At 57.6% G+C, this 26,961-nt stretch overlaps 1 protein-coding gene and 1 long non-coding RNA gene across 13 annotated transcripts; one reads left to right on the top strand and one right to left on the bottom strand.

Moving 5' to 3' along the window:
* Positions 1–45: 45 nt before the first annotated feature.
* Positions 46–26,098, top strand: CPNE7 (copine 7). 11 transcript variants are annotated; one of them, XM_038538015.1, is made up of 15 exons: positions 46–976; positions 12,871–12,972; positions 15,597–15,671; positions 15,826–15,900; positions 16,580–16,663; positions 17,015–17,104; positions 17,200–17,298; positions 17,850–17,936; positions 18,256–18,315; positions 19,218–19,351; positions 20,257–20,311; positions 20,840–20,891; positions 20,964–21,097; positions 24,588–24,824; positions 25,414–26,098. In XM_038538015.1, the coding sequence occupies exons 1-15, from the start codon at positions 701–703 to the stop codon at positions 25,597–25,599; spliced, it is 1,746 nt and encodes a 581-aa protein (XP_038393943.1). In that variant the 5' UTR covers positions 46–700; the 3' UTR covers positions 25,600–26,098. The 11 variants fall into 11 exon arrangements, with proteins under 11 accessions (XP_038393943.1, XP_038393942.1, XP_038393945.1 ...); XM_038538014.1 differs by having other exon boundaries at positions 12,871–13,053; XM_038538019.1 differs by lacking the exon at positions 46–976 and adding an exon at positions 10,759–11,016.
* On the bottom strand, positions 23,958–26,940 carry LOC102155777. 2 transcript variants are annotated; one of them, XR_005359913.1, is made up of 4 exons: positions 26,878–26,940; positions 25,255–25,353; positions 24,945–25,000; positions 23,958–24,276 (listed from the first exon to the last, which is right to left on the bottom strand). It is a non-coding gene; the product is annotated as an uncharacterized LOC102155777 (long non-coding RNA). The 2 variants fall into 2 exon arrangements; XR_005359914.1 differs by lacking the exon at positions 26,878–26,940 and adding an exon at positions 25,643–26,744.
* Positions 26,941–26,961: the final 21 nt, after the last annotated feature.

Raw genomic sequence — 26,961 nt, 5'->3', positions numbered from 1 at the left:
ACATCAGTACCTATCTCGTGCAGGTGTTGCAAGGAGTCCTTGTTAACCAGAGTAGTTTCCAGTTACCTATCTCAGGACTTGGGGCTACATCTTCCCAGACTGGTGTGCACGTCTGCTGTTCTGAATAGCAGTCCCTTCATCCAGGTTTGCAAGGCATGCAGGCTGCCCCGAACCCATCCTCAAGCCACTGTGCCTGCGTGGCGGCTAGGCAGAGCCAGGGTAGCTTCAGTGCCCATCCCAGGGGAAGGCTGGCACTGGAGCAGGGCTTGAGCTGGATCCCTTGTGGCACATGGTGCCCAAGATCCTTTGAAACCAAAGCTGGTTTCTCCACAAATGACACTAAGGTGGGAGCTCCCAGCAGGGCCTGCTGTGATGAGGAGTTGGGAGGGTGTCTGGATGCTTCAGCTGTGCAAGTACAGGTCTTCACTGACCTGACCACTAATGAATGACGTGACTTTGTACCCAGCAGCCACATCACTGGTGTCCTGACCCAGGACCTGTGCTGTCACTTGGGCTTGTTTGGAACCAAAGCCGGAGTAGGTTTTCATCTAATAGATGATTTGAAAGGCTCTTCATTTCTTGTACATCCAAAGCGAACAGTTGAGCTGCTTACTTCCACGCTCTTGTGTGAGGGTCAGCAGAGGTGGAGATTTGAGTTGAGGAGCCTAAGCTCTGTCCCTGACAGTCCTGTGCAGAGGGAATGAACTGGTGCTGCATCTGGATGGCTAGTGGTGGCCATCCTGCCTGGTTTGTGTTGAGAAACCTGGTGAGCTCGACTAAGCTGGACATGGGCTGGGAAGCCCACACCTCTGGGGCAGTGGCCCCTGTGCTCCAGCCTTGGAGTGAAGGGAAGAAACACGGGGGGCCCTTAGATGTTGCTTCACCTTCGCTGTACGTCTTCTGGCATTGTGCCACCAGGACAAAAGGCCTCTGCAGGTGTGCGGAGCATCAGGAACAGGCCAGGCACCTGCTGTTGGTGAGTGCGAGTGTGCTGGAGAAAGGCGGGGTGGGGGACCCCTGTTTTAGGACTCTGTTCATTGGGTTGTCGGTGGCGGTGGCAGCTGTGCTAGATCATCTTGACTAGTCTGATCCCCTGAGTTCCTTCCACTCAGCTCGGCACCCTGGGTGTTTGGGAAGCAAGACGGGCCTGCACCCAGCAGGTGAACTGGATGTGCCATCTGATGAAGCCAGGCAGGAAGTAGGCCTGATCCCATGCACCTGGGCCATGAACCACACTAGAGACAGATTGAGAGTGAACTCCACACCTGGTAGGGATTCAGGTACCCTAGGGGGCTGGAGCCGTCCCCGGCCCTGCCAGCATTGCTCTGTGTGTGTGGCAGCTCCATGGCAGCACCACCAGGAGGAGGCGTTCCTTTGCCCACTTGCCATTCCCTGGCATTAGGATTCGGGCTCCTGGAAGATTTCCCCTTGAGTCTGGGCAGAACCGTTTCTGGGAGAGGTGGCTCCTGACCCCGCCATGTGTCTCCTGAGGCGGCAGAAACTTGGCCAGCCTTGAGGGAGCAGCCACTTGTGAGGGACACAGCAGTGAGAGGATGGGCCCCTATGCCATCTGGGTGAGGAGCTGAGTTCCGAGGCGGCCTCTGAGAAGCCCCTGAGCAGGGAGCCCAGCTGTGGTCTGCTTTGATTGGGAGTATGATTTTAGCACTAGTGTACGGTGACTGGAAAATGAATACAGGCCCCAATCCCTTTATCCCTGTCTGCCCCTGGGTGGAAGTCCATTAACAGGCGTGGGCTTCCTATGTGGAAAAGCAGGCAGGATCTGACACACAGGTGGTTCCACTTGTTAGCACCATATTCTGGGTTACAGGTACCTTCTGGGGCCAGATTCCCAAAGTGGGTACGCGGGTGTTGCCAGCAATGCCCTCAGCGGCCAGCAGGGGTGCTTGGGCTTGCGCTGCCCACAAGATGGCTCATGGGGCACATTTCTCTGTTAAAATAGATAAAATTGTATTTTTTAAAGGAAGAATTAACATTAATCTCCATTTGCTTGAAACCGTTGTAAAAAAAAAAAAAAAAAACAGAAACCGTTGTAATTTAAAGGAAAACTTCAATTGTTTGACCTTATTTAGGCTTTTTCCCACTTAACCTCAGTTGGAGCCAGAGAGAAGGTAGAGGTCCATGTAAAGGGCTAAGGGTTCCTTTCTTGTGTCTCACGTTTGTATTTTCATTTGTAGGTAGTTGTACCCATCGTGTTTTCTCCTATGGTTTCTAGGTGTTCACTTAGTTACATTTTTTCTTTCCTTTTTTACATTTTTAAAAGATTTTATTTATTCATGACAGAGAGAGAGCCAGAGACACAGAGGGAGAGAAGCAGGCTCCATGCAAGGAGCCTGATGTGGGACTCGATCCTGGGTGTCCAGGATCACACCCCAGGCCGAAGGTGGTGCCAAACTGCTGGGCCAGCAGGGCTGCCCATTTTTTATTTTTTCTAAGTTAGAAAAGTCCTCTTTGTTTAAAACGGAGAAGAGAGAAGAGCATAAACAGAAGAGAAAGTTGTCCCTTTCCGCCTCCACCCACCTTCCACACCCCTAGAATGACTTTTGCCCATGATAGGTTACATAAAGTTATGTTCTCATATAGATACCTGGGTCTTGGGGTGGCTGGGTGATGCTGTCAGTGAATCTCAGTGTTTGGTTTTGGGCTTTTTTGTGGGTTTTTTTGTTTTTTTTTTTGTTTTTTTTTTGTTTTTTGTTTTTTTTTTAATCTCAGGGTTGTGAGATCGAGCCCTGCATCAGACTTGGGATTCTCTCTCCCTCTGCCCCCCTTTATGTGCTCTTGTGCTCTCGCTCTACGTAAATAAATCTTTATATATGTTTTTAAAGGTTTTTATTTATTCATGAGAGATACAGAGAGAGAGGCAGAGATACAGGCAGAGGGAGAAGCAGGCTCCATGCAGGGAGCCCGATGTGGGACTTGATCCTGGCCCTGAGCCAAAGGCAGACGCTCAACTGCTGAGCCACCCAGGGATCCTTTTCTAAGTAAATAAATCTTTAAAAAACAAATGAGGGATCCCTGGGTGGCGCAGCGGTTTGGCGCCTGCCTTTGGCCCAGGGCGCGATCCTGGAGACCCGGGATCGAATCCCACGTCGGGCTCCCGGTGCATGGAGCCTGCTTCTCCCTCTGCCTGTGTCTCTGCCTCTCTCTCTCTCACTGTGTCTATCATGAATAAATAAAAATTAAAAAAAAAAAAAAAAAAAAAAAAAACGAAACATCGGGGTATTTTGTGTTGTTTTTTGGGGGAGCCTTTTGTTCTTATGAAAGCAAATGGAGGTGCACCTGGCAGGCTCAGTCAGAAGAGTATGTGATTTTTTAAAGATTTTATTTATTTGAGAGAGACGGTGAACAAGAGAAAGAACACAAGCAAAGGGAGAAGCAGACTGCCCGCTTAGTAGAGAGCTCAACACCAGGCTTGGTTCCAGGGTCCCGAGATCATGACCAGAACCGCAGGCAGACGCTTTACTGACTGAGCCACCCTGGTGCCCCTGGAATGCTCTGTTTAAACTTGTATTTTTTTATTTGTTTAGAAGCTAAGGCTATCATGTCATATTTGTTGGCAAATTATCTTTTTTTAAAAGATCTTATTTATTCATGAGAGACACACAGAGAGGCAGAGACACAGGCAGAGGGAGAAGCAGGCTCCATGCAGGGAGCCTGATGCGGGACTCGATCCCGGCCCCGAGCCAAAGGCAGACACTCAACTGCTGAGCCACCCAGGCGTCCCTAAATTATCTTTTTTTTTTTTTTTTTGGTTCATCTGTCATGTTCATTTTTCTATTGTGATGTTTGTCATTTTCTTGAATTGCACCAGCTCTTTGCATATTAAGGAAATTTGCCTGTTGTCATATGTTGACAGATTTTTTTTCCAGTTTATTCTTTTCCTTTTGAGTCTTGCTTATATCTTTTTAAAAATCTCTTTTGAAAAGTAGTCTCTGCACCCAACATAGGGCTCGAGCTCATGACCTGGTGATTGATGAAGAGTCAGATGCTCTGCCAACTGAGACAACCAGGCTCCCTGAGCCTTGCTTGTATCTTGAACATGTGGGCTGGAGCTGAAATGAGGTGCTCTCTTTTAAGAGACAATGTGGTATAGTAGGAAGACCACTGCTTGGCCCCTGTAGCGGACATTAGTTATTCTTTTGACTCTTTGGCATCAGAATTCACATTGTGAATTTTTTTTTAGTCTTGGGAGAAGCAGAATTCCATGCTTTTGTAGGAGCTGAAGGCACCTTACTCTCTGCTCCACTTCCTGTAGCAGGCCGGGTCTCCTTAGTGCCGCAGCCTCAGCATCTGCTCCATGGGGGTGGGCATCATCCCCACCAGTTCCAGGGCTTTCCCAGTGTTTGGTCATTTGTGGCTCCATCAGCCACAATCAGTCTTCAGTTGCTCAGACTGACCAGACATATGAGCATGCTGGCCCAGGTTTGGATCTGGGCTGCCTGGCACCGACCAAGGGACTTTCAACAAGCAGCAAGTGCCAACCAAGTGGGGGGAGGGTGTTGGGCCCCAAAGGTAGCAGAGCCTGATAATGGGGCAGACAGATGGGCAGCACGCCAGGGGAGGCAGAAGGTGACATGAAGGGCGAACATTCCCTCAAGTATATCTAGCTCCTACTATGCACCAGGCATGATCCCTGGCTGCAGGGCAAAGCCGGCCATAGCACAGCCCTGCCTTCACAGGGCTTTCATTCAAGAGGGTCCCAGATACAGGCTCTGGCGGACCCCTCATCCCCTGCTGTAGTGTCCTGCACACATGTCTGCCTCATGGGGCTCTGGGAGGGGACATCAATAATGAAAATAAGGGGGTGCCTCAGGTCTCCGTGGGTGAAAGTCTGCCTTGGGCTCAGGTCAGGATCCTGGGGTCCTGGGATGGAGTCGCACTTTGGGCTCCCTGCTCAGCATGGTGGAGGGGAGGTTCTGCTTCTCCCTCTGACTGCCCTTCCCCCAGTTCATTCTCTCTCTCCCTCTCTCTCTCAAATAAAGTCTAAAAAAAAAGAAAGGGGTCAGGCACAGAATCCCTTGCCAGCAGTGCCTGCCAGCAGTGCCAGCAGCTCCTCTCTCTCCCCTAAGTGTGTCTTCTCCATGTGGTTCTAGGACAGGGTAGAGCAGGGGGTACAGAGTACCTATTGAACACCTACTGCATGCTAGGCCCTGGAGGTGCCCTTAGGTAAACTAGAACCAGAACACAGCAGATTCAAAGCCCATGGGATGGGGAAGGGCTGATGGGGGCAGGGAGCGAGTGCTGGCCAGACAGCCATAGAGGGCCCAGCCCAGGGCTGCCAGCAAGGACCTGTTGCCAGGCTACAGGAGCACTGTCTGGCCGTCCAGGCCCTGGAGAAGGGCCATGGGCATTGGAAGAGTGGACTGGCCTTCCAGAGTCTCAGACCCACTGTCCTGGGAGTGGAGGCCCCTATGCCTCCACCCACCTCCTCGGGGCTGCCCCTCCAGAGTGCTGAGGTCCACTTCTGAAGGACCTGGTCACAGGCACTCGACTGCTGCCAGGGGGCCACGTGGGGCAGCAAGTAGGTGTGTGTCAGACCCGGCTCCCTAGTACTCAGCTGCAGGGCTGTGGTTGGCCCCTCCTTTCCATGCCTGTTTTCACTGTTGCAGGGGGACCCCAGATTCCAGAGTGTTGGGGGGCAGATAGAAGGCAGCTGAGCACCTGGTTAATCCTGCCCTGCTGAAAAGTTCCCCAGAACTGGGTCAGTGATGAAAGGGACAGGATACAGAGGCAGTGTCAAAGCACCGTCCAGGTGGCCCTTACCAAGAATATCATCAAAAGCCCCCGGATCAGTCAGGTGGGAAGAAAACCAGGACGTCCATCAGTTGGAGACATCAGCCCTGTGGACCCTGCTCCCACCCTGACCCACACTGCCGTCACTGCCTCAGGGACCTGCGGGCAGCTGTGTCCTCATGGCCCCCTGCTCCTACTCTGGCCCTATGGTCCCTGACTGCTGACCTCATGTCCTGGTCAAATGCTGCCCCTGACATGTGCTTGCTTCCACTTGGACAGAGCGAAGGACATCAGGCTGAGGTTAGGTCACACAGACATTAGATTGTCATAGCTCCTTCTGGGTTCTCCGTCTCCCAATGTCCTCCCGCGCCTTCAGCTCCCCAGCCCTGGGGAAGCAGGACAAGCGCTGAACACAGAAGGTCTCCTGGGTCTGGGAAACTCAGGAGGGGGACAGCTGGTTCTGGACAGCACCTGGACTGTGGCCCTGGGCAGGTGTCCTGGCTGCCCCATCAGACTGATGGCAAAGGGGCTCAGGTGGCCCTGCCCACAGCAAGTGCTCTGTGCCCTCCGAGTTGGCTGTGACTTTTCAGGGGGTGAGGCAATAGCAAAGCCACTGAGACACACTGGGGGTCAGGACGGGCCCAGGAAGGCTTGAGTTCTGCGTTCTGAGTGCAGGAGTGGCATCTAAGTAGAATCCTAGCTCTGTTCCCACTGTGTGACCTCAGGCAAACCATCACCCTCTCTGAGCTGTGGTCACCTCGTTGACATCACCTGCCTGGCAGGGACTCCAGCAGCCAGGGACTGAACAGGAGATGGCACCAAGGTAAGGGCCATGGTGCCCTTGGAGGTCAGGGCTTCTTGAGCATGAACATGCTAGTGCTCATGCACGTCTGCCTGTGTGTCCACGTCTTGTGTGTGTCTTTGGGGGGTGTGTGTAGAAATGTCCCACCAACCCCTGCCTCAGGCCCAGCTCTCAATGCTGAAATAAGGAGTGGCCCAAGATCCAAGGCCTAGCCAGGACCGCAGGCCTGTGTGCTTCTCCAGTCAGGGTGGCCCTTCTAGGTGTGACTATCTGATTTCTGAAGCAAGATAAATGCCAAATCTTACAGGAAAACAATCGAGAAGGTTGCAGATGTTCTGAGATGAAATTTTTCATCTTTTTCTTGGGAGGAAAGAAATAAAAGAGGAAGGTAGGTTTGCAACCAGCTTATAAAAGGAAGCACTAGCCAGACATATGGAACATATTCCCTTCCTGAAAATCCTGTTGGCACCACCTGCCCCAGCCCTGCTTCTACAGTGTCAACCTCCTGGCTTGCTGGGAGGTGAACTGCATCCTCGGTCCCGATGAGGAGCAAGACCAAGGGGTGGGGTGTGTGGCAGGTGGACCCTCCCCACCCCCGAGGCCCACACACGGGGACTTGCCCTGGGCCTGCAGCATGTCACTCATGCACAGGCCTTGCCTCACTTTCCAGGTACGGGACAGAGGTGCAGAGTGGTTCTGGAAGTTACTTGAGGCCAGTGCTGTGAGGCTAGAGCCCAGGAGCTCCCGGAGGGATGCTGGAGGCTGGTGGAGCCCCCCGTGGCTAGAAACACTAGCTGTTCGAAGCAAGACTGCCTCCTTGTTGCTCTAAAACTTCACGATTTGGAAGCATCGCAAGAGACACATGGGAGTTAGTTTGACACATTAGGAATGGTTGGTTCAGTCAGCTCGTCCCTCAGGTGACCTGGGCTGGCAGGTTCAGGGTAAACAGCTGCAGGGGTGAAGCAGTGGGTGTGGGGTGCCCCTCACTGATGGCGAGACCAGGCCGTGTCAAACATCTTAAAGGAACAGCTAGTGAGTATTTCAGGCCTCCTAGTCATGTGGACTCCGTGTCCCAGCCACTGAGCTCTGTCCTCGGGGCAAAACCAACTGCAGATGATATGTGAGGGACATGATGGATGGCCAGGTGTGTTCCAATTAAACTTTATTTACAAACAGGCAGTTGCCAGACTTGGGGCCTGGAGGGCTGAAGCTCCCTGGCACCCCACTGTAGGCCTACTTTTATTGAGGTAGAAAGTCAGTGTGCTTGGGCTTCTGAGCACCAGGACACCCTAGATAGGGCTCCCGGCAGCAAACATTGGTTCCTCACGGTCCAGGAGGCTGCACGCCGAGGACCAGGGTGCCTGCAGGAGCCTCTCCCTACCCTGCTGCGGCATCCTCAGGTGGAAGGGGCACGGGAGCTCTGGGGGCTCTCCTGGGTCAGGGCAATGATTCCACAGTGCGGGGCAGGATCTCCACATGTGGACTGGAGAGGGCACAAGTATTCCATCGTCGGCTTGAAAGAAGGCCATACAGGCTTGCTCATGACACAAGAAAGCAAGTGGTTACACAGCGCAAAGACTTTGTACCCCCCACTCGTCCCGCAAACGCGTCCTGAGCAGGTGCCAGGGGCCAGATGCCAGGCACAGCCCTGGGGCAGCAGACACGGCTGGGATGGGCCGCCTAATGAACAAGCTGTGGCTCAGATGCTGGAGGCAATAGTGGAGAAGGCTCACGAACAGATGCTCACAGAAACGGGGATAGAAGGCCACCTACCCGCACAGCAGCCGTGTCTGTGGCTGGGCGCTAGAACTTTCCTGCCCATGGGCCCCTCCACATTGTGTGACTCCAACAAGGACCTGTACTCTTCTTTGCCGAACAATAATAACAAAATGTATGAGCGAGGGTCTCGTTCCCGAGGCTGGCCACGGGAGCGCCCCCCCCCCCCGCCCCCGCTCCACTCATCAATCCCAGGACCCATGTAGGCTAACAGCGAGGAGATAGATGGCTCTACCACCCTGCTGCCTGTTCTGGGGACTTGGGAAGGCCACACGGGCCTAGGCATCACAGACCAGGGTTACAGGGAATCTGCTTTTCTGCGGTTCCTTGCCATGCACGCCGTCTGCCCTGGATCACACTGCAGAGGCAGCCACATCCTGGGAGTCTCCAACTGGAGACCAGTGGGTCCGTGAAAAATCTCTGGACCTCAGATACTTGAACTCCCAAACTCTGAATTCTCTTTCCTCTCTCTCTGTCAGCGGAAATGTTGCCTGTTACTTCCTGTGGAGTAGCGTGTGTAGGGACTGCACCCACACCTGCAAGCCGTGTGCCCTAGGGCAAGTCACTGAGTTTCGGGGTGTGCCTTTTACTCATCTGTGAAATGGGGCTGTTGTGAGCATCACGTGGCATCACACCCTGCAATCAGCATGCAGTGTGCACAGCGGTGGCAGATCTATTTGCATCAGTTGCAGTGGTCAAGCCTGGAAGTTGAGCCTGGGGGAGCCAGTCGTCTGGGCAAAGCCTCCTGAGGAGACCAAGGAGCCTTCCTGTGTGGGGCCAGGTGCCCAGCTGAGCCCAGCTCCTTGCCCTTATTTCGCACCCTTATCCCCATGGAAGTTCACAGAGGCCAAGGAGCCTCTCCCAGGGTGCAGTTGGGGCAGGTGTCCTGGAGAAGCGGGTGCTGGGAGGCCTGGGGCCCTGTAAGCCCGGGAGCCACCACCACAAGCCACATGCATGGCTGGGAGGCTCAACCCTTTGACCCCTCTCAGTTCTGGGAGGCTGGGGCTGGGATCGATGCAGGGCTAGAGGGCCCACAGGAGCTCCAGACTGGTCCCAACAGAGCAGCTGGCCCTGGTCAGCTGTTTTCCACAGCTGTGTGCACCTGGGCCAGCTTCTGAGGAGTGTTACAGAGGCTGGAGGAAGCAGAATAAGGGGCCGCCGACTGGCCTCACATCCCTCTGTGTCTCACTGTCCCTTGCCTCTGGAGCCAGATGCGTGGACCGTGAGCCCCTGCGCTGGAGTCCAGCTCACTCAGCCAGGCGGCAAGGATTTTCCTTCTGCAAACTGGGCACCTGGTCTGTGCCTTCCAGATGTGCCGGGGCTGCAATCCCGCCATCTCACCGCCAGGGATGCTGTCCGCTCACGGGGACTCCCTGGCGGAGGCAGCCTGACCCATCCCGGAGTATACCTGTCGGGTCCTTATTGGGCCCTCTGACCCCATAATCTTCTGTGGTCCTGGAGGCCAAGGCTGAGCCCTGATCAGCCCGAGGACACAGAACCTAGCACACCAGAGATCCAGTCTCTGCTCCCCTGGTCCTCAGGCCCTCCCTGAGCTCTCTTCTTGTCCCCTGCCCCCTATGGCTTCTGGCCAGGTCTGTGCCCTATTTTTAGGAAAAAATTGGCAAAGAGAATGGGTTGGGAGGCAGTTTCTGCATCTGTTAACACCTCCTCTTCTGCAGAGCTTCCGTCAGGTGTTCCAGGGCAGAGTAGAGTGTTCCCCCCCCTCCACAGAGCTCAGGGCTGCTCCCATCTGGCTGAAGGGCAGAGGTATGGGTGGCAGGGTCCCCATGCACTGCCAGGTTGGGTTCTGACACCCAGGGCAGCGAGGGGCTATCCCTGCTCTTGGACTACAAGTTCTGGGGAAGCGGGGACCTGTCCCTTCATTTCCAGCGCCAGCCTGGGGTGGGGGCGCCCAGCACACATTAGGTGCCTGTGAAATGCCTGTTGATTGAGATGCTGCATCACCATGTGCCCTCGACATGGGGTCCAAGATGTGGGGAGGATCATGGGGATGTGGCGCTGAACTGGGGGTCCAGCTGCCCCCCTCACCTCACCAAGGGACCTGGAAGTTCTGGACCCTTACTGCCAGGCCCTGAGACAGCCAGGAGAGGACGCCGCCCCCACAGCCCATGGGAGTTCACCCAGTCTGGAGGGCGCCAAACCTCTGGGCTCTGGCCTCCCAGGAGGGAGCTTGAACCCTGGGAGCCCCAGGGGGACGCGGGAGCAGAGCTGGCTCAGGCCCCTCCCTGCCCCTGCATGATTCCCCCTCCTCTACCCTCCCCCCATCGCCCCTTCCCCGTCCCCTCCTCGGTCCCCCTCCCCGGCCACCCTTCTGCATTCCCCGCGTGGTGGCGGCCGCGGGAGCCACGTGTGTCGGCGCCCGGCGGGCGTGCAGGGAAGCGCGGCCACGCCTGGCCCGGCCATCATTCCCGAGCGGCGGCGGTGCCGGTGCCCACGGGAGCGGCCCCCCGGTGGTGTGCCCAGCCGAGTCCCCGAGCGCTGGCGCCGGGAGCATGAGCTCGAGCTGGGAGCGCGGGGCGGCGGCGCCCCCCGGAGTGCTGCCCGCGCCCTGCGCCTCCAAGGTGGAGCTGCGGCTGAGCTGCCGGCACCTGCTGGACCGCGACCCGCTCACCAAGTCCGACCCCAGCGTGGTGCTGCTGCTACAGTCCCAGGGCCAGTGGGTGCAGGTAGGGGGGCGACGAGGACCCCCAGACCGAGGTGGGTAGGGTGCAGGGCAGGCTCAAGGCTGGGGTGACCAAGTCTAGAGAACCCGTGTCCAGAAAGGGGGGTGACCAGAGCCCCAGGGAGAGAGAGGGAGCACCAGAGTGGGGGCGCGAGAAGGGTCCCACGTGGGGGTTCGATGCCTGCGTGAGGCACCCAGGCTTGACCGTGCTGGCAAGAGCGCAGAAGGGAGTGGGGGGTGCAGGAGAGAGTGGTGTGGCCGGGGGGAATGCAGAGCTGGCCTGGCCTGGGGGTCCCCCGCTGGCCTGCCAAGTCCTCATCCAGAGGGCAGAGGCACCAGACCTGAGATCCAGGGCAGGGAGCAGGAAGGGGCTGGTGGGGCTGCCGGGGGAGTGGGAAGCGGCTGAGTGAGGCCGGTGCGCTGGAGGAGCTAGAGATTTGGCCCCAACCCCCCTGGAGGGCTCCCAGCCTGTCGCCTGCTCTTCTGCCGTGGCACTGGGAGTCCCCAGCAAGCCCAGAGTGACCGGGCTGGGCTGGGTCAGCTCCACGGACCTGTTTCTCCCTTTGACACCCTCTGGTCTGGGGGGGGGGGCGGTCACTGGGGTACCTGTGTGGCCTGCTGCCCCTTGTCACCCCCGGCCCAACCCTCCCTGTGGGCCAGTTGGGTGACAGCTCAGAGGGCTGTGCATCGACAAAGCACTTTGTCTCCTGTGAGATGTGTGCTTCACCTCGCAAGACCAAGAAACGCCTGGTGTGGGCCAGTGAGGTTAGGGTTGGGGCCATGGTGGCATTGAGGGGTCCCTCCCCACGCTCTGGCACGCCCCCTGGCTTTGGTGGCAGTGCAGGGTTCTGGGTGGGGCAGTGGGTGGGGGGAGGACAACCCCCCCTGCACCATGTTCTCTGCTGGGGACCCGGGTTGGGGAGTTGGGCAGGACACGGGGGAGGCAGACACGTTGGCCCCGACCTTTGTGGGGCTGTCTTGGCAGCCCCAGTCTCCAGCTTCTTCAGCCTGGCTCTGCTCCCCCAGGTTGCAACCTCATGCTGTTCCTTGTGGTCTCTTGACCTCCAGCCTCCTGGGCTGCCGAACCCTGTCGGTCACGGACCGCAGAGGCAAAGGGGACACTGCAGCCCAGTGTCTGCGTGGTGGTGGGGACACTGGGAGGATCTGGAGCAGGGCTCTCTGTACCGTAAGCCGCCATTAGCTTCTGCTGCTTGGCCTGAGCTCTGTCTGGTGCAGATGTCCCTCGAGGGGGAACAGACCCTCCATCTGAGGATGTGGGGTTTGTGGACTTTGGAGGGTGGCAGACCTGCCTGCCTAGGCTGGACTGTGCTTTAGGGGCACGGGTTGGCCTATGTTGGAGGAAGAGCTGAACCCAGGAGGAATCTGGACCCCTACCCAGTCTCCCTGCCTGTCTGGCTGCAGGGAGATCTCCACTTGGCTTTGCCCAGCCCAGAATTCTGACCTGGCTCTGCCCTGACTTGGACTGCTTCTGCACAGGACCCCGCTGTTCTCCAAGCCTCCCCGGTTGTGATGGGGATAGAGCAGGCTGTTCTGGGCATGACAAGAGAAGCTGCAGCCTATGGCTAGCCTGGGCTGTGGGCCTTTCTCTCCAGGGGGCAGGTGCCCAAGGCTCCTGGAAGCCCCCAGCAGCAGGAGGGAGCTGGAATCCTGAGGCCTGGAATGTGGATTGGTGGGGAGGTGGGGGGCCTTCCCAGGGTGCGGCCTGGAGCAAGCCCTCCAGGAGCACCTGAGGGCAGGTGCATGGACTCTGCGGGCCAGAGCTGGGGGCACAGGGCCCTGGGGGGCATCAGTGTGGAAGCTGCTGTCCCATGGGCCTCTCACCCTGGGCTGCTTGCAGGTGGACAGAACAGAAGTGGTCCGGAGCAGCCTGCACCCCGTGTTCTCCAAGGTCTTCACACTTGACTACTACTTTGAGGAGGCACAGAAGCTGCGTTTCGAGGTATATGACACCCATGGACCCAGCAACCTCGGCTGTCAGGATGATGACTTCCTTGGGGGCATGGAGTGTACCTTGGGGCAGGTGGGCATCTGGTCCCCTGGGGAGGGAGGGGTCAGGAGAGCACCCCTGGGCTAACGCTGAGTGCTGGCATGATGGCCTGGGTGGCGTGGGGATGGCCTGATGGAGAAGTGCCTCAGAGGTCCCTCTGGGACGAGCATCCTGCTCTGTCTGTCTCCATAGTGACTTCTCTTAAAAATTTCCTATTAGTTTTAAAAAGATGTGATTTTGAATGGGGTAGTGCGTTCATATAATTCAGCGTTTGGAGAGTATGAAAGGCATGTCATGGAATGTCTGCCTCTGGCCTTTTCCTGGACTTTGTGTTCTCATGTGATGAAATGAGTGTATATTTTTTTCTCCGTGTATATATTTTAAAACACAAACTACATACACTGTTCTGCAACTTGCTTTCTTCACTTTCATGGCATAAGAGAGCCGTTCCACCTAGGCACATAGAGGTGTCCTTGCTTCCCCTGCGGCAGACTGACCACCCCGTCCCAGGCTGCGGTCCTCAGGTGATGTCCTGTCCATTAGGTCTTCCATTCACAGCATAGCAAGAGCGCTTGCCCACTGCCACCCAGACAGCCCAGTGCCAGGTGGTGTGCTGAGTGTTCACGCTGCGTATTTCCCTCCCAGCATGTCAGGGGAGGGCTTCTTATTTACTGAGACATAATTTACTTACAGTAGAACGTGTAGACCTTAAGGGTGGATATTGATGAGTTTAGGTACCTGTCTACCTGACCATCTCCCGGCTCACACAGAACATTTTATCACCCCATATATCCCCTCCTCTCCAGCCAATTCCTGCTAGTTTCGCCTGTTCTAGAAGTTCCTGTTCACGAATCACACAGTGTGTTCTCATTTGTGTCCGGTTTCTCTTACCCGACATGATGTCTGCATGACTCATCCCCATTGCCGTCTGGTTTGGAGCTGGTGGAGGGTGGATCCCTCTGTCATCCCCATTTTACAGATGACAGCACTGAGATTAAGTAGGGGCACAGCGCAGAGCAGGATTCCACCCAGGTGGCTTCCCACCTGCCCATCTCGAGCCTGGAAGGATAGCATGCACCATGGACACACGTGTAGACACACATGGAGAAATGCACAGACACACATGTATTGACCTGCATGCACAGACCCACATGCACACATGGGCACAAGTCCCTGGCGTGTGTAAATACATGGACACCTACAGAAACACGTATGGGCACACGCATGTCGAGGTAGGCATGGAAACTTTAGACAATGAAAAGTTCCATCAATAAGCGTGCTCTAAGCTGCTCACCAGGCCTGCGTGGCCATCAGGGGAACTGTGGACAGAGCTCAAGGTATGGACACTGGCTGCCAATCCCCGTCGTGTGACATGGAGAAGTCCCTCACCTCTGCCTGAACCTCCAAGCATCAGCCACCTCAGTGGATGGTTCTGGGGATCGAGAGAAGAAAGCACCTATCGACTGTAACTGGTTCACAAACCAGCTACCCCATTTGTCCTGATAGGAGAGCCCCGGAAATGGAGCCTATGGCTGGGGGAACCTGGGGAGGCTTGGGCCATAGCCTCCCTCCCCTCGCACTCACACCCTGCAGAGAGCTTTCCCACCCCTGGGCTGTCTGTCTGGACACCAGGGAATGTTCCCATGTGCTTGGACTCTGTCAGCGAGGCAGCCCCTGCTGGGTGTGTGGGTTGGGAATGTCCTGTCTGCTGTGTGGACTTGGCTTCCTCTCATGGTCACCCCAGCTCCAGGAGCTGGGAGGAGGTGGGGCTAGGTGAGTGCTTATGAGCATCAGTGTTGCTGTCTCCATGGTAATAGTGTGTGTCTTCCTTGGCCAGCAGCGGGAGGTGTCCCCCTACGAAGGCATTGAACCTCTGGTAGTGGTGAGGGACTGTCATCATCCATCTCTTCTATAGACCAGGTGCCCCCCACCTCAGTCCTGCCCTCTGGTGAACAGGGGCCACTGGCTGCACACAGCTTCTCTGTGTCAACTCATGGGCCTCAGTTAGGGGTTTGTGGCCAGATGAGGGCAGCATCCCCGTGGGGCCAGGCGGGGGGTGGGTGGGGGAACAGGACGGAGGCACAGGCAGGGTGCAGCACCCGTGAGTATAGTGAATGATGGTCCGTAGGCTGCACGGCCCGGTGGACAGCTGTGGGCGGGTGACTCCAGTCTTGTCTCAACCCCTCTGCCTCCGGCAGCACCTCCCGGGAGTCCAGGCTAGGGCCCAGAACCGCTGGCCTCATGCTGGCAGGCGCTGCTCGAGGCACCTGGCTGCCCTGGGGCTAGGCCGGGGCTGCCCTGGGCTGCTGAGGGACCTGGCCGCATGTTCGCTCCTGCCTGGCTGTGGCACTGCTCTGCCTCCCGCCCCGGGCGTCACTTCCTCTCTGACCGTTTCTTCTCCTGACACATGGGGCAGGCAGCTCCAGGAGGCTGTGGAGCTGAGCGCACTGGACAGGGAGAGGCCGTGGGGCCCTGGGTCCTAGGTTTGGAGGAGCCAGGCTGCCCAGGGTGACTGAGGACAGGGGCGGGGTCCCTGGGGACAGGGGCTGACCCTCCCTGACGGTTGTCACTCCCAGATCGTGGCCCAGAAGAAGATGACCCGGGCGCTGCTGCTCAAGTTTGGCAGGAACGCCGGCAAGTCCACCATCACGGTGAGGCCGCCTGCCCTCCTGCCCAGCCCCTCCGCCCTGCGGACCCCCGCCCCTTCCTCCATGCGTCCTGGAGGACAGAGGGGCTGCCTTCGGGCGTCCAGGTGCCTCCCCTGGGCCCGGCCTGCGGAGCTCGGAGCCGTGGCTTCCCCTCCAGGTGATAGCCGAGGACATCTCCGGGAACAACGGCTACGTGGAGCTCTCCTTCAGGGCCCAGAAGCTGGATGATAAGGTGAGGGCAGTGTCTGCAGGGTGGGGGTGGGGGGAAGGTGCTGACAGTGACAGTGACAGCAGCCCTTCCCCCGCTGGAGCCTTCCACTCTGAGGCCGCAGACAGGACTGGCCGCAGGGAGACAAGTGATAGGCTGAGTGAGAAGCGCGTGGAGCCATGTGCCCCAGGCAGGCTGCTCCTGTCACTGCTGCTCCTGTCACTGCCCTCTGCCATGACCCGTGTGCTGGGCCCCTTCCTGAAACACCTGTTGATGGTCATGCTCCCTATGGCAGAGGTGCTTGCGGCCGCATTTTATGATGGGGACATGTGCTCAGGGAGGTGGCCATCCAGACAGCGGAGGACCTGACTCTGAGCCTGGTTCTGTGGCTCCTCACACGGGGTGGGGACACCGAGAGCAGGGATCTGACCCCCTGGCCAGGGGGATGGAAGCCTGGGAGGTCGGCAAGTGGTGCTAGCTGAGGGCGTGCAGACACAGCTGGAGAGAGGGTGGGCCTGGGGATGCAAGTTACAAGGGTACTGGGGAGCCAGTGAAGTCTCTAGAGGGGAGGGCAGGGCCTTGCATCACTCTAAGAGGCTCTTGCCCTCATTTCATAACTAAGGAGATGGAGGCTGAACCCAGCAGAGCTGGGCCGGCTGCTCCCACTCCACTTAGCTAAACATGGCCTCTGCTCCTCCTACAGGACCTCTTCAGCAAGTCGGACCCCTTCCTGGAGCTGTACCGCGTCAACGATGACCAGAGTGAACAGCTGGTGTACCGCACAGAGGTGAGGGGTCCCTGCCTAGCGCCTGACATTTCCCACAGGGCTTTGGGGACAGGAATGAGAAGACAGGGAAAGGATCCATCTCCCTTTCCACAGGATCCAGCAGCCCTGGTGCCCTGCGTCCACCCGCTAGAACCCACCACTGTGTTCTGTTGTCCCTGACTGCAGGTGACACTCAGGGAGAGCACTGAGAGACTGTTTCCTTTTCAGATGCATTAATCTGAATAAACAAAAAGGCTATTTAAAGAAAGAGGGTCCAAGTGGTCCAGGAATGGGGCGGAAGCCTGGTCCTGCCTGGAGCCCAAGCCAGCACTCCCCCACCCCCTACTACCCCCCTCTACTCCTGGCCCCCAGGTAGTGAAGAACAACCTCAGCCCTGCGTGGGAGCCTTTCAAGGTCACCCTGAGCAGTCTGTGCAGCGGCCAAGAGACACGGCCTCTGAAGGTGGGGCAGCATGGGGGGCCGGTGGGGGCGGGGATGGGGACTCCAGGTGGGGGTCCCAGAGGGGCAGGCGGGCTGAGGGGGCCTGGGCTCCCCAGTGCCTCGTCTGGGATTACGACTCCCGTGGAAAGCACGACTTCATCGGGGAGTTCTCCACCACCTATGAGGAGATGCAAAAAGCTTTCGGGGAGGACCAGGTGAGCTGGGGCCCCTCTCCCCCTTCCCCCGAAAACAGGGTGGAAACGGGGTGAAAGCCTAGCTCTGGTCCTTCTGCAAAGGGTTCCCTGGGAGGAGCCACAAGGAGGCAGGTAGGGCACCTGCCGGAGCAGGATTTGCTCTGGAAACTCTTACTACTGGGAAAACCCAAAGAAGATAGGTGGTGACCACGCCTGCCAGGGGCCAGAGCAGGGACAGTAGTCCGCTCGGTACAGCAGCAGAAATGCAGTTCAGGGCTGGGGGTTTTGGGTTTTGTTTTTTTAAAGATTTTATCGATTTATTTGAGAGAGAGGGAGATAAAGCAGGAGCAGGGGGAGGGGCAGGGGGAGAGGGAGAGGCAGGCTCCCCTCCCCACTGAGCAGGGCTCCATCCCAGGACCCCGGGATCACGACCTGAGCTGAAGGCAGACGCTTCACCGACGGAGCCCCCCAGGTGCCCCTGGGCTGGGGTTTGAGGCCTCCCTGCCCCCTTGGGGTGGGTGTTGGGCCCTGGCACTCTGGGGTGGGGGTGTCTGCCTATCCCTGCCCCCCAGGCCCAGTGGGACTGCGTGAACGCCAAATACAAGCAGAAGAAGCGTCATTACAAGAACTCCGGGGTGGTCATCCTGGCAGATCTGAAGGTGAGCTGCGCCCCCTGCCTGCAGACACCCCACTCACCCTCAGTGGGCTGGGGGCTGGCTCCCACCGAAACCGCCCCTCCTGCAAGTCTCCCCATTGTCAGACGGACCCTCAAAGGCCTCCCATCCCAGAGGTCCAGTGGTCCCCAGTAATGGGGAGGGAGGTGAGGAGGGATGGAGGAGAGGAGGTGTCAGAGAAGGGAAGTGGGGGGGTGCTGGGGGTCGGGTGACCCTGGGGGGAGGGCAGCTCCCTGGGGCTCCAGCCTCAGTGCCTGGGTGTGGGGTGCCCCGGGTGGGCCCTGCTGACGCCCCTGCCTGGAAGTTCTACAGGGTTTACTCTTTCCTGGACTACATCATGGGCGGCTGTCAGATCCACTTCACAGTGAGTGCACAGGACCCTGCTCCCCGCCCTGCCGGCAGAACCTGGGGCCCTCCCCATCCTGGATGGGGCGGACAAGCATAAATGGGTACAGTAGGCACTTCTGCAGGGTCTGGAGGTCCTGCACACCCCCTGCCCAGGCTCTGGGTTCTTCAGGGGGCGACTTTTCCGATGCAGATGAAACAGGCACAGAGGGTCTCCCTCGGGAGGGGATGTAGCCAGGACAGACACAGTCACAGAAACCCAGGTGAGGAGAGAACAGAGTGGCCCCTGTTGCTGCCAGGGACAGCACCAGAAGCCACAGGCCCCTGCTGGTGTGGGGCTGGCCTGTAGCTAGAGAGCCTGGTGTCCCTGCCTGTGTGTCACCTCTTTGCTCATTCATGGACGCATGGGGTCATGTCACTCCCCTGAGCAGCAGCCACCATGGTCTGAGGGAAGTGGCCCAGCAGGGGAAGTCCTTGGGGACCCCAGCCCAGGGCTTGTATTCTCAGACCCTGCCTGGGCAGCGTGGCCGCAGAGACGGGATGGACCTGGTCATGGCCTTGGGTCCCTTCTGGCCACCCCTGCCCCGGGCCCAGGACACTGCTGGATGAGCCCAGGGCTCAGTGTGATGGCACTGTGGGCCATGGGCTGGCGTTCCCTGGAGAGGTGCTTGTTTCTGCCTGAGGATACAGGCTTCAGGGTCATTGGTCAGCACTGACGGATGCCCGCTGTCCCCAGGTTCCCCTCTGTCCTCCACCCCAGCAGAGCTGGGCCCTCGGAAGGCCCTGGAACTGCTCTCGTTTGCACCCCTTGGCAAGCAGCTCCCCACGGCTCATTCCCCTACTTGCCGAAGGGGGTTCTGGGTGCCTAGTCCAGCCCAGGTGAGAGAGGGGCCCCCAGCTCATGAGCCCGGGTCTCTGCAGGTGGCCATCGACTTCACAGCCTCCAATGGTGACCCCCGCAACAGCTGCTCCCTACACTATATCAACCCCTTCCAACCCAACGAGTACCTGCAGGCCCTGGTGGCCGTGGGAGAGATCTGCCAGGACTATGACAGGTGGGGCCTGTCCCTCAGTCCCCAACCTGCCCTCTACCCTCTGCCTTGCCCTGCCCCCCTGACCTGACCTGTCCCCCTGACCCATCCCGTCCACCTGACCCACCTTTCCCCTCTGACCCTCCCTGTCCCCCCCGACCCACCCTGTGCCCCCCACCTGCCCTGTCCCCCTCCATCTTCCCTCTCTCCTGACCTGCTCTGTACCCCCCACCCTCCTTGTCCCCCACCACCCGCCTCTCCCCTTCCCCTTCCTGCCTCCCTGGCCTCCAGCACAGGCTTCGGCCCAGGGGGTGGGCACCATGACTGTATCCACCGACCAGAGGAAGCTGCCCAAGGACGGCTGGCAGTGCCTGGGCCACAGTGGGTGGGGCTCATTCCATGGGCTGGACCCTGGTGTCCTTGTGTGGCTCCTCCCCATGGGTAGTCCATCCCCTGAGGTGAAGCATGAGTCAGAACCCCCATGTGCTACGGTGGGGCTGCCCCTCACGTGTTCTCCTTCACACAAACATGGGGAGCGGTCTGTGGCCCACTTTACAGTTGGGTAAACTAAGATCATGGTGGGGTAGACCCCTCTGTGAGAGGGTGGGTGGCAGAGAGCTGAGGTACCAAAGGCAGGAGGCCGGTCCTTTCCAGGGTCAGGCTGTGGTCCCAGAGCACAGGCTTGGAGAAGGAGGCGGCGGCTCTCCCCACCACTGGAGGCCACTGTCTTCTTCGTGCACTGCCTAAGTGTCCCCCATGTGGTGCGAAGTGGGACTGGGCGCCCAGGAAAGTGTCAGGGTGGGCCTGGTCACACAGGGGTGGAATCGAGCCCCACTCTCTTGGTCCTGGTGGATACCTCCCCAAAGCACCCCCGTCCCTACCCCCGGGAAATCAGGGACCCCTGTGTGATGGGGCCACCTCTCTTCCAGCGACAAGAGATTTTCTGCTTTGGGGTTTGGAGCTCGAATCCCTCCCAAGTATGAGGTAGGAGAGCCTGGGGAGTGGGACCCCAGCCCCTTGTACCTGCTGGGGCCTCCAGGGCCACGCAGCTTCTCCCCAGCAGAGGCTGTCCTGGGTCCTGGGACCCCTTGGCTGCTGGGAACTGGTTCCTATGTAACAGGCAGTGGGCAGGTTGCAGGGACTCTGTGCTTCCTGCCAGAGAGGCTGACCTTGCTCACCTAGCACTAGTGGCCCTGGAGAGCTGAAAAGAAACTGTGTCCCTGTCAGGAGAAGGGGAAGGAGTCTGGAATCTTCCAGTTGCAAAGAGCAGTTCAACTGGCTCAAGTGGAAAAACATAGTGGCAGGAGGGATCTGTTGGTTTAGTGCTACTCAGAAGCCTCAGGCCTGCAGGGGCTGAGGGACAGGTCAGCCTGCCCTCTGTTCCAGGTGACTCCCTCCATGAGACTCTGTCCACACGGGGGCTCCAGGGGCTGCAAACCTACCTACCTCAGTAGGTATGGGGTGGGCGTCCTGGAGGGGTAGCCTAGCTGAAGCCCGTCTGTACCCACCCAGGTGTCCCACGACTTTGCCATCAACTTCAATCCCGAAGACGATGAGTGTGAAGGTAGGGGCCTGAGGTGGGCCTGGGGGGGTGGGGTAGTGAACCCACACCCGGCTCACGCTCCTTCCCCCACAGGAATCCAGGGTGTGGTGGAAGCCTACCAGAACTGCCTGCCCAGGGTACAGCTCTATGGCCCCACCAATGTGGCTCCCATCATCTCCAAGGTGGCCCGCATGGCAGCGGCCGAGGAGCACACTGGGGAGGCCTCCGTAGGTACCTGGGGCAGGTGGTGCAGTGGGAGCCAGTGTACCAGAAGGTGGTGTGTGCCGCTGGGGGACCAGGGCATGGGGGCCGTGGTGTGTGGGCTGGGGCAGGGAGGTCAGGGAGGCTGAGGTGCAGAGCTGGGGAGCCCTGGGGATGCAGGAGGGCCCTGAAGCTTCCTCCCCTCTTCTCCCTCCTGGTCCCTCCCTCTCTTCATGTGTGTTTGTTACTACATTACTTCCTTCTGAACCATTTGAGAGTTGGAGCTGGCCTCCTGACACTCCTCTTGCCACAGCGGGGACATTCTGTGCACAAGCACAGCTCTGCTTTCAAGCCCAGGGCCTTGAAGGACACCCCTTCTTATCTCGCCCTTCCCATGTGTCCATGTTTGCCCGTGGCCCTGGATCCGCCTGGGGTCCTGGGCTCTTGACCCACACTGTCCCTCAGCCTTACTCTGTCCTTGTGACTTGCCATTGGCCAGACACCAGCCAACCATCCTCCCATGGCTTGAACTGGCTCTCACCCCGTGTTGGGGCTGCCATACATCCTCACTTTCTCTCCCAGGCCCAGAAGGCCCAGAATCCGAGGGTTGCAGCCTCCTGCCTTGTGACCTTTAATGCTTTGCTGTGTGTTTCCTGATTTCTGTGTGTTCTCTTATATAATCATAGTACAAATACCAATTTCAGGAAATTTAATTTATTTTTATTATTTTTTAAATATTTTATTTATTTATTCATGAGAGGCAGAGAGAGAGAGAGAGAGAGGCAGAGACACAAGCAGAGAGAGAGAAAAGCAGGTTCCATGCAGGGAGCCTGATGTGGGACTTGATCCCAGGTCTCCAGGATCAGGCCCTGGGCTAAAGACAGTGCTAAACTGCTGAGTCCCCCGGGCTGCCCCAGGAAATTTAATTTAGATAGAGTACTTTAATCTATAGGATATATTCCAATATCATTACCTTCCCAGTAATAACTCCATAGCACTATTTAAAAAAAATTTTTTTAAGATTTTATTTATTCATGACAGACACAGAGAGAAAGGCAGAGACACAGGCAGAGGGAGAAGCAGGCTCCACACAAAGAGTCTGAAGTGAGACTAGATCCCTGGACTCCGGGATCATGACCTGAGCCAAAGGCATCTAGATCCTCAACCACTGAGCCACCAGGTGCCCCAGTTCCGTAGCACTATTATTTCTGGCACAGGATCCAGTCAGGATCAGAAATAGCAGGCACCTTCCCATATGACTTTGAAGCAAGTCCCAGACACATAACCATCTCTGAATATCACCGTAAGACTCTAGAAGAGGTGAAATCAAGCCCCAGCGCCATGAGCACACCTGAAAGACCACAGTAACTCTGAGGCATTTAAATATGAATATGAAATATTTAGGTAGCATGCACATGTCCAGCTGATGGTCCTTACCGGCAGAACTGGGGTAAATGGCCCCCAATGGGATTGGTGTATAGCCGCAGGGGAACCTGGGCTGTGTGTCCTGTCGGGTCTCCTGGTCTGGAGTTGGCTGACCCTGCCCTTCAGTGGCATTCAGCGCCCTCTGGTCTGATTCCTGCAAACAGGGGCCAACTTCCCAGGAGGTGGTGGGCGTGTCCCCCGGTCCCTCTCAGTCCTTCCTACCTCCTGGAGCCTCTGTCTTAACCGAGACACTTTTGGGGAGGTTTTTGTGGGCTGTCCAATAACATCCCCCGGAGCAGCGTCGGTACTGTGGGGAGGTGCTGGGTGACCTGGGACCCACTGCCCGTCTCTCTCCGTCCTGAGGGGAAGCAGTGTGACTTCCTGGGACTGGACCACAGTCCACTGCTCCCTGACCCTGGGAGGCCTATGCTCTGTCTGGGAGCCCAGTGTTTGAATATTGGGCACAGCTCCAGGCTGTGAGGTATCCGTGGCACTGGAACTAGTCTGGGTGGCAGGAGGAGGTCCAAGAGCTGGGCTAGGTCCAGCCAGGGGTCCCCAGACTGTCAGTCCTCCTGTGGGTCTGGGGCTCAAGGGGGAGGTGGGGTTGGGGTGGCAGGGGCCTCTTGGCAGAGGTGACCCTGCTGGACTGCCCCTGGCTCCTTGCCCTCAGATGCTGTTGCAGTGCTGGTGCCCACTGGGCCAGGGGCTTCTTTTTTCTCCTCTTTGTTTTCTCTTGTCCAGATTTTCAGTACTGATTTTTAGTAGTTCTGTTTTTATGAGGGGGTTGCTTGCTTTGTTTTGTAAAGATTTTATTTTTTAAGTAATCTACACCCAGTGTGGGGCTTAGACTCACGACCCTGAGATCAAGAGTTGCATGCCCCATCGACCAAACCAGCCACCCAAGGTGTTTTGAGAGAGAGAGAGAGAGAGAGAGAGAGAGAGAATGCATTGGGGCTGGGCAGAGGAAGAGAAAGAATCTTTTTTATTTATTTTTTTTTTTTTAAGAGAGAGAATCTTTAGCAGATTCCACTCTAACTGCGGAGCCCAACATGGGGCTGAATCTCAGGTCATGACCTGAGTCAAAATCAAGAGTTTTTGGGTTTTTTTTTAAAGATTTTATTTATTTATTCATGAGAGACCGAGAGAGAGGCAGAGACACAGGCAGAGGGAGAAGCAGGCTCCATGCAGGGAGCCTGACGTGGGACTTGATCCCAGGTCTCTAGGATTACGCCCTGGGCCGAAGGCGGCGCCAAACCACTGAGCCACCCAGGCTGCCCAAAATCAAGAGTTAGATGCTTAACCAACTGAGCCCCAAACTCATTGTTTTTTTTTTTTAAGATTTTATTTATTTATTTATTTATTTATTTATTTATTTATTTATTTATTTATGAGAGACACAAAGAGACAGGCAGAGACATAGGCAGAGGGAGAAGCAGGCTCCCTGAGGGGAGCCCTATGCAGGACTCAATCCCAGGACCCCAGGATCATACCCTGAGCCGAAGGCAGACAACCTCTGAGCCACCCAGGTGCCCCTGTTCTTTTTTTTTTTTTCAACAAAGGAAATGGACTCTTCTTTGAAACAAGTCCCAATGTGTCTTTGTGCTGATGTCCTGAGCACTTGGCCAGGCTGGACCAGAGTGTGTCCTCTCTAAATCGTTCCTTGGATCCCAGTGTCCCTTTGGGGTACGGGAGGCCATGTCCACCAAGAGCCCACAGGTTCGTCCTCTGGCCTCAGTCCTGGCTTCAGACCCAGGCTCCACCAGCATCAGCCTGTCCATCTCTAAGAGGCAGAGGCGGGACAGGTTGGGAGACGGAAGCTCAGCACCCAGCACAGAGTGTGCCACAGTACGTGAGCTCCTGATGTATCACGGTTGTGATATATTACACTTTAACAAAACACAATTTCAGAAAAGCCTGAAAACCACCAGCTAGAGATGTCTGCAGTGGGTCCCAGGCTGTCTGGGGGAGGGGAGCTGGTTGGGGCCTGGAGGCTGCCTGGGGGGTGGGTACGGCCCGGAAGGGCCCCCAGGCAGCCCTAAGGGCCCGAGGAAGGGGTGGGGTCCCGTGCACACTCTCTCCCTGTTCCCCCAGCAATACTACATTCTGCTGGTCCTGACCGACGGAGTGGTGACCGACATGGCTGATACGCGGGAGGCCATCGTGCGCGCCTCCCACCTGCCCATGTCCATCATCATCGTGGGGGTGGGCAATGCTGACTTCACGGATATGCAGACCCTGGACGGGGACGATGGTGTCCTGCGCTCCCCCCGGGGCGAGCCCGCGCTCCGTGACATCGTGCAGTTTGTGCCCTTCCGGGAGCTCAAGAGTGTGAGTGCTGGGGAAAGTGGGGGTCAGGGCCTCCACTCAGGCTCCCAGGCAGGAGCAGGACTTCAGCTGCTTTCCAGCATCTACAAACCCGCCCATTTTGAAAATATCGAACCTACTCACAGGAGAGGAGGCAGCTGGTGGGCTCCCCCGAGGCTCTCCAGGCAATTTCAGACCCTCTGTGAGACACACAAAGGACGTTCATGGCCTGTGGACATACTCGTGGGGCTTTATGGGGCCAGGGGAGGGGGCAACCCACCTCCTTCCTGTCTTAGGCTTGCCCTGGGTGTCCGAGGGGTGGCACGACGACCACGTGGGTGCAGGTGCCACTTGGGACAGTGCCTGGAGCCCAGCGAGGCCCCCACCCCATGCCCACAGGTGTGGGGCACTGCAGCCTCGTGTTCTTAGGTCCATATCCCTTACAAAGTCTCACCTGGCCACCAGGAGACTTGCTGGTCAGCTGAGGGACAGGTTCCAGCTCTGCTAGGCGGTGGTGACCACAGCTCCAGGGATGAGGCTGGGATACAATCACCTGGGGGGCAAGAGGGTCGAGAGAGCCCCCAGCTGTAACCATGTTGTCCCCGCTCTGCAGGCATCCCCAGCAGCGCTGGCCAAGTGTGTGCTGGCCGAGGTGCCCAGGCAGGTGGTGGAGTACTACAGCCACAAGGAGCTACCTCCGAGAGGCATCAGCACCCACACCCACGAGGCCTGCCCCCAGAGGCTGGGGCAGCTGGGAGTGCAGCCAGTCTCTGTGTCCAGCACCCTGGAGGTCCCTTAGACACCCCATCTTCCAGAGTCCTCCTGTGCCCACCTGGACCCACCTCTGACCCCCTGTGACCCTGTTGCTTGGGCTAGCCTCCGGGACCCTCAAGGCTGAAGGTTGGACAGATCCAGGCCTGGAGATCCCCGAAACAGGAGCTGACGGTGTGGAGTGTCACGATGGCCCCCATGCCTGGCTCTGCTCCAGCCAGGCGGTGTAGAATGGTGGAGTGGGGAGGCCTGGCAGCTCAGCCCCCAAAACGAGGGGAAGCTTTCGGCGTGGGGTATTCCTGCTTTGCACCTGATCTTCACTGAGGAGGGTCCTGCGTTCCAGTTATGGAGGAAACCCTGAGATGCCCCTAGATGCCCTCGCCCCTGGTCAAGATGCCCCTGGTCAAGATCCCTCTGTGCCCCCTGCCTTCCTCCCCAGGTCTCTGCTCCCTCCAAACTCAGCACCCAGGCCTGTGGAGTCCGCAGGTGGGGCTGAAGCAGAATAAAGTGTCATGTCCATCCTCAAAGCAGTTTGAGCCTTTACTGTGCCCACACTGGCCTCCCCACCCCTGCAGCACAGGACTGCACCCTCTGGAGGGCTGGAGAAGGCAAGCTTGCCCCTTCCCATCCCCCACACTGGGACAGGGAGCCTCTTAGCCTCAGGCCCTCAGGGTCCTTCCTGGACTGAAGGAAAGATCCTCTCAGGAATGTAAGGGTGCCAGGGGGCAGTGCTCCATGGAAGGAAGGGCCAGAGGGTGCCGTGGCTGCCCCCACCCTGAGTGGCCTCCCCTTGGCCTTCTGTGACCCACTGCCTGTAATCAGCATCGGCCAGGCTCCAGTGGGGAGAGGCTGCCAGGCAGGGACGCAGGTGCCTTTAGCCTGCAACTCGGCTTTGCAAGGACCTACCATGCTACACACTGTCAGGGGAGGAAGTACCACACTTCCAAAGCCTCCCAGCCCTGTGGGGTGTGTGTGTGTGTGTGTGTGTGTGTTGGAGGGGGGGCTTCTTATTGAGATTTTCCTGGAAATATCTTGTCTGGGAAAAACAAGCTGTTCTGACCCTGAATCTAGTCCCTCCCATCCACTTGCTCATCCTCCATCCCTCCATCCCTCTATCCACCAATGTATCCATCCATCCACAATTCTATCCATCCACCCATCCATCCATCCACTCTTCCATTCATCCATCCACACTTCCCTCTCCCCATCCAGCCCTCCATCTATCCACCCAACATCCATCTACCCATCCACGTTTCCATCCATCCACCCATCCTCCCTCCCTCCTTCCCTCCCTCCCTCCATTCACCTGTCCATCCAATCATCCATCCATCCATCCACCCGTCCATCCGTCCATCCATCTATCCATCCGTCCATCCACCCATCCACCCAC

This window comes from Canis lupus, chromosome 5 (assembly GCF_011100685.1).
Source record: "Canis lupus familiaris isolate Mischka breed German Shepherd chromosome 5, alternate assembly UU_Cfam_GSD_1.0, whole genome shotgun sequence".
Taxonomy (NCBI): domain Eukaryota; kingdom Metazoa; phylum Chordata; class Mammalia; order Carnivora; family Canidae; genus Canis; species Canis lupus.
Note: the sequence above shows the minus strand (reverse complement) of the source record. Positions and strands in the feature narration are given on the sequence as shown.